Source organism: Daktulosphaira vitifoliae, unplaced genomic scaffold (genome assembly GCF_025091365.1).
Source record: "Daktulosphaira vitifoliae isolate Bord-2020 unplaced genomic scaffold, ASM2509136v1 Scaffold_1, whole genome shotgun sequence".
NCBI classification, from domain to species: Eukaryota; Metazoa; Arthropoda; class Insecta; order Hemiptera; family Phylloxeridae; genus Daktulosphaira; species Daktulosphaira vitifoliae.
In genome coordinates, this window is record NW_026099572.1 from 47,129,072 (window position 1) to 47,138,238 (window position 9,167).

A 9,167-nucleotide genomic window follows, 5' to 3' on the forward strand; every position below is an offset into this window, starting at 1 on the left:
AAAAAAAAAAAAAAAAAAAACACATCTTAGTAAAACCAATACCTTCTCAGCTTCGCATCGAAGCTAAAAATAGTCTTATGTATATTAATATTAATTCATATTCTATAACTATTTTTTAAATCGAAAAAAAAACATAGATATCTCAAAATGAAGACAACAATTGTAAAATAATGGTATTTTACAAAAGCCGTCAGGAGAGTATAACTGAAGAAAACATACGATCAATTATTTGTGTATATACAATACAAGATTCCCCAACAAAAACCCTATACAATAATTTACATTATATTTACTCACCATTATTGCTAAAAGTAAGTAGTCAAAAAATAATAATAATACTTCACAGTATTAAAAAATAAAACTTACGCTTGATTGATTAAATTAAATTTTGTTTTCTAGGATGAGAATAACGATCTTAATTTGGATCCCAAGTTAAGAAATTTAGTATCGGATCTAAAAATGGGTTTAAAAACAACTATACACAAAAATTTGTTTAAACAATCGAAAAATAAGATTGAGTCACAATTAGGAAGTAGTATTTAATTATATTTTAACGTGTTTTTTTTTAAATAATTATTTTTTGATTAGTTATACTAGATGTTCAAGATGAAATTGATTACTGGGTAGTTGTTCAAAATAACACAAACAACAAAAAAGAATCTGTTGCTGCTGAGAAAATAGTTATATATTTAACATCAGTCGTCAAACAAATGAAGTAGATTAAAAACTTAAAATGTTCAAATTTTTTTAAACGTACTATATATATATATATATTATTATTTTTTTGTTACAGAGAAATATTAATACAAGATCTAGATGATTACCTAGAGACAATACATAACTGCTTAGACGATATTTGGAAAATAGAAGATATCATGTACCCTCAAACTAGAATGGAACATTTATTTGATATTTTTGGAAATGACATCACTAAAATAATCGAAAGATTCGCTAACGAAACTGATATATGGATTGGAGATTACAATAAGTCAATTGAACTATTAAAAATTTGTAAAAATGCTTGTGATAAATGGATAAAAACTTGCAAACAATTAACTGAATTATATTGGCCTAACTATCATTTAAATAAATGGGTTGGAAAGACATATTTGCCGACAAATATTATATCATTTAGTAATTACATAAACGAAGTAATACTAAAATAACATATTTATAATTTGAATATATATTTACATTTAAAAAATTTTCAGACTATTTCAATAATCCGTTTGAATAATCAAATTTTACAATTACTTACCCCTAGTGAACAAGAAAAACTGAGATCTTGTGATAATTTGAAGTCATTTAACAGTAAGTAATAAACTATATGAGTGAAAAAATGAATTAAACATTTAATTATGTTCCAAATATTTTTTTCAATCGATTTAGAGTTTAAACATTTAACTCCTTTAAATTCGCATACCACCCAAACATGGAGAGCCGTTGTTGAAAATTTTGAAAAGAAACTTAAACCGACAGAAGAAGTAATTGTCGGAAAACTTAGAAATTTAATAAATCGAAAGAAATCAAATACATTTGAGGCAAGAATAATTTTTTTTTTTTAAATTAAATATGACATTATAAATAAATACTCATTATGTACAGCTCATTCGTGAATTTATTCGCTATCAAGATATTATAGGACGTCCCAATGTTAACAATCAACTAAAAGGAGAACTAGAAAACTTTTTGAATTGCTTACAAAACATAGTTAATAAATTAGGAGATGTCGATGGAGATAATTCACAAAAAATGAACACATTGCACCTTGTTGAATTACAACCAATAATTAGAAATTTGTATACATTAAAACAACAAAAAGCTCAAGTAAATAATTTTATTATATACATATATATATATATATTCATATACAATGTGATATATTAAATATACCAAATCTCATTGTTTTGTTAAATTATGATAAATATCAAATATCATACCATTTAATGGAGAATAGATTATTTTTGTATTAAATAATTATATGGCATTAAAATAATAATAGGTTCATTTAACTTTTGAAAGTGTCCATTATAAATTATTCTTAGTGAGTCTTTTTTTTATTAACTTGATATGTATCATGATTTTAAAAGTTAATTAAATTATATTCAGTATATTTTTAAGAAAAAATCATTGTTTCACGAAAAAATGCAGGGTAGTTTTCATAATGAGATCACTGTATATTATTTACACAATAATATAACAATATGTGTACAAGATTTTTTAATAAAATATACTAAATAAACTTGTAGTTGAACGAAATTGAAAAAGTGAGTAGTAGGACACTGAATAATTTGAATGATTATGGTCAACTGAAGGTATCGATAGAAAATCATAAGTCTAGTATTTCTGATACAGCAATGGGAATTTTTAACGATTGGATTAGAGATAAGAAACATTCCATACAAAACAATAGTTTTAAGTAAGTCATTTGCAGTATTTTAAATCTTTTTTAAGTAAACAAAAATCTTTAAATAAAATAACCCTCAAAATATGTATAATATGTAGACACAATATAAATGATCCAGTAGTATATTTCCAAACAGACAAATTAATGAAAGTCAATTTTAATCCAAGTATTGATCTGCTCATACGTGAAATCCGTATGTTGAAAATTTTTGGTTACATTATTCCATCAGAAATAGAGCTCGTTGCAGAAACAGGAAACAAATTTATTAAACAAGCTAAATCACTTGAACAAGTATGAATTAACTATAAGTATCATTAATCGATAATTTATAAACAATTATATAAAATAATAACTTTAAATTTAGATTGCTTCTTTTCATAATACGATAGGAGATCGTATGATTCCTTCCCAACGACCTATGATGCTATCTTCTGCAGTGGAACTTATGAATTTAGTTAAAAGAGAACAGACCGTCACTTGGACAGATGTAAATTCTATTGACAACTACATATTAGAAATGAAAAGACAAATGGAAAAAATATCATTAGAAAACCAAACATTAGCAAACTACCACCAAGTAGTTTCGAACAAGGTAACCTATATCTCAAAAACGTTATGATTCAGCGGTTCTTAAATTTTTATGGATGTTCTCATTAACAACAAAAAAATTAAATCGTACTTTAAAAGACAAATAAAATGTACATGTATCGACACTATACTGTCGTTTTTCTGATTGTATTGGAAACTATATCTTGTTCTACTATTATACCTAAATTTTATAAAAATTATATCCTATGTAGTTCAAACCTTAATTAACCTCGCGTAGTTTAAATATTTTTAACAATATTATAATAACTTTTAGATTATAAATTTAATGGAAATAGATATATTACAAGAACAGCATCGTTGGAAACAAGTTCTCAAGAGTATAAGAGATATTGTTAAACAAGTCGAAGAAAAAGTACTAAAATTATTATTATTTTTAATTAAAAATGTACTCTAATCAAGTTATATGTATAGTTTTCCAATTGTAGTACATGGAAAACTCATTTAGATTATCAAATATATAAAGCTCTTAATCATCGATACCAAATAGGGTTGAATTCACTGAATCAACATCTACCAGATTTTAGACTTGAAATAATTTTTAGGTAACTCATAAAAAAGTATTTTAAATTGTTTTTATACAAAATATTTATGCAACACAATAAATTAAATTTTAAACTTTACATATAAAAATAAAGACAACGACAACTTAAATTTGATCCTCCAATGGAAGAAATACGGATGAAGTATTTTGCCCAGCTAAAAAAATTCACATTAATTCCTATACACTTTCATGGTTTAGTAGATTCTTCTACTTCTATATTTGCGTCCATTATTGACCGGTAAGTTTAAATAACTATTAAGTTCGAGAATATGACAAGTAATTTTACATATAATCTTGAATAGTAATGCTTCAAAGTTTCTATTATTGTACACAAGAGCTGGAGAACTTTTCGAGCGATTGGAAAATGTTTTAAAAGAATGGGAAAACAAAGTTGCATTAGGTCTGGTGGACATAGAGATGTTAATCCAAGAAAATATTAAAACGGCTCACGATTGGGAATTAAATTTTAGATCATCAAAATCATGGGGTCAAGAAATTGCCAAACTTAATTGGTTTATATAAATATCCTAAATATTAAAAATAAATATAATTGAAAGAATCTATATTTTTAGCGCCGAATTAAGAGTCGAATGTTTTATAATAAGCACTGCAGCTATTCGTTTAGAGCTTGAAATACACAATCGTCGTTATTGGGATTCATTAACCATAATGCTGCATTCATCAATTCTTTTCGATATCGTGGCTTTAGAAAAATTCATTGAAGAGTCCACATCTACTTTAAGACAGCAAGTATCATCAACAAAACAATTGAGTGCTATTCATTGTAACATTATCGATGCAGCAATACAGGTTTATATTATAAAAGTTTATTTTCACAATTATTTTATATACTTTTTCGTAGATGGACGGTTTATTTATTGAAACTGTTAAAAAGCAAAAAATATTATCAAACTGGACTAACGAAAGAATAGAAAAAATTAGTAAGGTACAATCTGATTGGGAAAATTTGAAAAATACTTTAGATAATCATCAAGTTATTATGAAAAAACAAATTGAAGCTATGAAAATTAATTTACTTGAAGAAGGACAAAAGTTATTAAATATGTATGACATGTTCAAGTCTAAATGGCAAATGAATAAACCTAAAAAATTTTTAGAAGACAAAAATTTTAATTTTAACAAAGTCATTGAGTTCCTAAAAAAAAATCGAGCTGAATGGAATATGTTAAATGAACATAAAAAAAAATTAATGTAATTTTAAATTTTATAAAAAAAGCAATTATTCAATTAATATTTCAAACAAAAATTTATATGAAAATATTAATTTCAGAAACGATAATAAGGAAGCTCTTGTGGAAATGCCAGATTTTAATCAATATAATTCAATCGAAATAGAACTAAGCTATTTAGAAAACATGTGGGGTTATTTCGATCTATTTATAAATGGTTATTATTTCATTAACAAAAAAATTTCATTAATGTAGACATGAAAATATATTTTTTTAGATCTCAAAGAAATAGGCCAAGAAAATTGGGTAAATTGTAGAAACAAAGCATATAACAAAATTATGGATTTAGTATTAAAATGGCAAGAAAAACTTCAGAAAATAGAAACATCACCGTTGACAATTAATATACACAACGAGATAGAAACATTAAAAGTGATCTCATTAAATTACACAAGTTTTATCTATTCATTGTTTTATTGTGAATAATATTTTTATATTTCGTAAAAATTTAGGATTTTTCCATTTATATAAAATATTTACAAGGTGAAGCTTTTTTAGAAAAACATTGGAGAGAACTATTTTCAGTTATTGGCATGTCTCATATAAATATAAATAACTTAAAGTTAGAAGATTTTATCAACAGCAAAGAAACTATTAAAAATAAAATTACTCATATTCAAGTAAAAATATTTTTTTATTTTGTCAATGAAAAATAATATTATATTAATTATTAAGACAAGTGTAATCTAAAAGATAAAATAAACTCGTAAAAAATATTTAAAGAACTTAATAAAAAAGATGGTAAATTATTATATTTTACTGAAGTATAACAATTTATTTTTGAGTTCTGTATATACGTCTGTATAAATACTTTAAATTTTTAAGCACTCAAAACTATACTGTTGTCAAATTAATTCTCATTTTGTACATAGGAATTGAACTCTAGAGCATCTGGTGAAATAACTATAAGACATGCATTTTCAGAGTTAGAAGTATGGGAATTTGAAACTTTCTTCACTAAAATTGATCATATTGATTCAAAAGGAAATAAAATTCATATAATTGGCGACTTTAAAACACTCTTTACTTCAGTAATTCTATTGAAAAAGTTTGAAATGTGATTTTTTTAAATATTTAATTGATTTGCTTGTTAGATAGGTGATAAACAATGCTTATTACAGTCAATTAAAAATATATCTAACGATGAACAGTTTTTGGAAAAATCTTTAATTTGGGAAAAAAAGCTACTCGAACTTGAGACCTGTTTGACACGGTTGTCAAACATCCAAAGAAAGTAAGTGGACGATAATTTTTGATTAATTATTCTAATGCAAACAAATAAAGCATTTATACAAAACATATTTTAAGGTGGCTATACATGGATCCAATATTTGGTAATAAGTCTTTAAAGTTAAACCAAGACACAAAATCTAGATTTGATAGAATTGATAGAGATTTTAAATATGTATTAGAACAATCTATCACCACAAAAGTTTTAAATTTTTTAAAAATAAATAACATAGAACATATTTTAGAATCTATATTAAGTTTGTTGGCAACAACAAAAAAGTGTTTAAATAATTTTTTAGAGGTAAGCATCAATTTGTCATACTTTACATTAATCGAATTATGTTTTTCAAAATTATATTTCCTCAAGGATAAACGAAATAGTTTTCCGAGGTTTTATTTTCTTAGTGATGAAGACTTGCTGGAAATGATTGGTCAAACAAAAAAAAATTCAGTTGTTCAAGCACATTTGAAAAAATTATTTAGTGGCGTACAAAACGTTCAATTTAATTCTTCAGGTAACATTATATCGATTGAATCGCCACAGAATGAAATAGTCTTACTCGAAAAGCCAGTGCAAGTAACAGATCATGTTGAAGTAAATCATTTTAATCTTATTATTGTTCATTAAATTAAAGAAAGACTGTACTGAATAGGAGTGGCTACATTCATTAATGATTGAAATAACATCCTCTTTGAAAAAAAATTTTATTAATTGTCTAAAAGAAACAGACCCCCTTAAGTATCCTTCTCAGATATTGTGCATCGTTAATGAAGTTCTATTCAGCTCAAGATGCGAAGAAGCTATTAAAAAACGTCAACTAGAGCAGCTTCAAAAATCTTTAAAGGTAATAAAATTATCGATTGTTAAAATTTTTTGGCAAAATCTTTAATTGAAATAAATGATTTTGAACTATATCAATTTCAGAATCAACTAAATACATATACAGGATTAAATTTAGAAAGTGCTACAAACCAAAATCGGGTATTGAATTTAAAAATAAAAGCATTAATTTTAGATACAATTTTTCATCTAAGAGTAATTGATGAACTTATTGAGTCTCGTGTCTCGGCGCTTGATGATTGGGAATGGCAAAAGAGATTAAGGTACTTATAGAATTAATTACAGAAGACGCAATTAATATATGAATTTTAATTACAGGTTTTATGCTTCAACCGACGGTGAAATAAATATAAGAATGGTCAATGCAGAATTTTCCTATTCTTACGAATACCAAGGAATTATACCAAAACTAGTTCACACGCCTCTTACGGACAATTGCTTTTTAACATTGACCCAAGTGAGATCATTCAATCCCTAAACATTGTATACATTTTTATATCATTTTTATTACAGGCAATGAGCATGGGATTAGGGGGCAATCCATATGGCCCTGCTGGTACTGGAAAAACAGAGTCAGTTAAATCTCTCGGAAATTTATTTGGTCGCCAAGTTTTGGTGTTCAATTGTGATGAAGGTATTGATATTAAGTCAATGACTCGTATACTTCTTGGTTTAGCTAGATGTGGAGCTTGGGGTTGCTTTGATGAGTTTAATCGTCTTGAAGATACAACTCTATCAATGATATCGACAAAAATTCTTTCTATACAAGAAGCTATAAAAAATAAAGATACATTTTTTATTTTGGATGATAAAAAAGTTCGTTTTTTTTTTTATATATATATACATAGGAAAATATTTATTTTCTTATTAAATGTATATTTTTTTTAGATCGAATTAAATCCTAATGTGGGAATTTTTGTTACATTAAATCCAGCTGGACAAGGTTATGGTGGAAGAAACAAACTACCGGACAATCTTAAACAATTATTTAGACCTATTGTTATGAGTAAACCAGATCAAAGTTTAATAATTAATGTGTCGCTGCATGCTGAAGGATTCAAATATCCAGATATATTAGCTATAAAACTAGTTGAAACTTTTGAATCAGCAATGTAAAATTATACAATTTAACAATTATTGTAAAATTTAGTATACATAACTCTTATTTGATATTTAAGGCAACTTTTAAGTAATCAACAACATTACGATTGGGGTTTACGTGCCATAAAAACAGTTATTGGCTTTTGTGGAACACTTCTCAAAGCTACAACTACTCAAAAAACTCTATCAGACGAATGTTCAATAATAGTACAAGCCTTAGAACTCAATACTATATCTAAATTGACATACAACGATAGCGTATTATTTAAATCGTTGATAAGTCAAATATTTCCAGAAATAAAAAAATTAAATAAGGCGCAAATACATGAATCTTTAATTCAAAAAATACAAAAATCTGCCGAATTTTTTGGCTTGCAAGCAAATCAAAAACAAGTAAATATTTTATTTTATGATAATAAAATGTTTGGGTTTGAAATCGATTGACAATTCTAACATTATTCCAATTCGATATTAAAATATTTATGAGAAAAAATCAAATATCTAATTAAAAACTGTTAATCAATCTATTTACGTTTTGGGTGAACTAGTATTTTTTTTAAGTGGGTATGCAAAAGTTTTTAGATATAAAAATCATTTTTTAGTGAAAAACATTTTTAAACACTTTTTTAACATTTTTTAGTATAACAATTAAAGAGAGTGCTCTTGTAGCCTTTATTTATTTTCGTATTTATAGGGGAACATAAGAAATGGCACGCAAGGGTTAATGTTACGAACTTCAATATTTAGTAAACTAGTGATTTTTAGACTTTGGTTATAATAATTAAAAATTATCATATGGCTCCTAATTTACTATGTATTGTAATAAACCAAAAATAAAAAGAAAGAAAAGAAAAGAAATAGAAAAGTTATTAAAGTAGAGATTGGATAATTATTATAGTTAAGAGATTGTATAAGTTAAATATAAAAAGAAATTGGTAGTTACTTAGTAAATTATTATGTTTATTATTTATTATAAGTTTTTAAGTTTTTTGTAGATTTAATTGTCTTCAATTTTATTTAAATTAATTTTCTCATTAATTCTTTCTCTCATTAATTATTAATGGTTTATCACGCAATAGATTGTTGGAAGTTCGAAAGCATAGGTTAAATTGTACTTACCTTTCGTCCTGTATAATACAATAATATTTCAAGTAATCCAGTGTTGATTTCCGTATTAAACGCACTACG

The 9,167-nt window shown here is 25.4% G+C and overlaps 1 protein-coding gene across 2 annotated transcripts in view; it reads left to right on the plus strand.

The window, feature by feature from the left end:
- Positions 1 to 9,167, plus strand: part of LOC126897157 (cytoplasmic dynein 2 heavy chain 1) — a 36,860-nt gene that overhangs the window by 2,080 nt on the left and 25,613 nt on the right. For both annotated transcript variants that reach the window (XM_050670538.1, XM_050670533.1), the window contains exons 3-31: positions 138 to 311; positions 400 to 532; positions 589 to 715; positions 794 to 1,151; positions 1,212 to 1,311; positions 1,390 to 1,541; positions 1,606 to 1,827; positions 2,250 to 2,419; positions 2,506 to 2,698; positions 2,772 to 2,999; positions 3,270 to 3,368; positions 3,428 to 3,558; positions 3,652 to 3,795; positions 3,860 to 4,069; positions 4,130 to 4,367; positions 4,420 to 4,769; positions 4,849 to 4,964; positions 5,025 to 5,179; positions 5,260 to 5,427; positions 5,680 to 5,838; positions 5,902 to 6,041; positions 6,116 to 6,338; positions 6,405 to 6,632; positions 6,691 to 6,882; positions 6,963 to 7,141; positions 7,197 to 7,335; positions 7,392 to 7,694; positions 7,767 to 7,990; positions 8,057 to 8,372. In XM_050670538.1, coding sequence (XP_050526495.1) covers positions 138 to 311; positions 400 to 532; positions 589 to 715; positions 794 to 1,151; positions 1,212 to 1,311; positions 1,390 to 1,541; positions 1,606 to 1,827; positions 2,250 to 2,419; positions 2,506 to 2,698; positions 2,772 to 2,999; positions 3,270 to 3,368; positions 3,428 to 3,558; positions 3,652 to 3,795; positions 3,860 to 4,069; positions 4,130 to 4,367; positions 4,420 to 4,769; positions 4,849 to 4,964; positions 5,025 to 5,179; positions 5,260 to 5,427; positions 5,680 to 5,838; positions 5,902 to 6,041; positions 6,116 to 6,338; positions 6,405 to 6,632; positions 6,691 to 6,882; positions 6,963 to 7,141; positions 7,197 to 7,335; positions 7,392 to 7,694; positions 7,767 to 7,990; positions 8,057 to 8,372 — 5,571 coding nt within the window. The remainder of the gene's footprint in view (positions 1 to 137; positions 312 to 399; positions 533 to 588; positions 716 to 793; positions 1,152 to 1,211; positions 1,312 to 1,389; positions 1,542 to 1,605; positions 1,828 to 2,249; positions 2,420 to 2,505; positions 2,699 to 2,771; positions 3,000 to 3,269; positions 3,369 to 3,427; positions 3,559 to 3,651; positions 3,796 to 3,859; positions 4,070 to 4,129; positions 4,368 to 4,419; positions 4,770 to 4,848; positions 4,965 to 5,024; positions 5,180 to 5,259; positions 5,428 to 5,679; positions 5,839 to 5,901; positions 6,042 to 6,115; positions 6,339 to 6,404; positions 6,633 to 6,690; positions 6,883 to 6,962; positions 7,142 to 7,196; positions 7,336 to 7,391; positions 7,695 to 7,766; positions 7,991 to 8,056; positions 8,373 to 9,167) is intronic.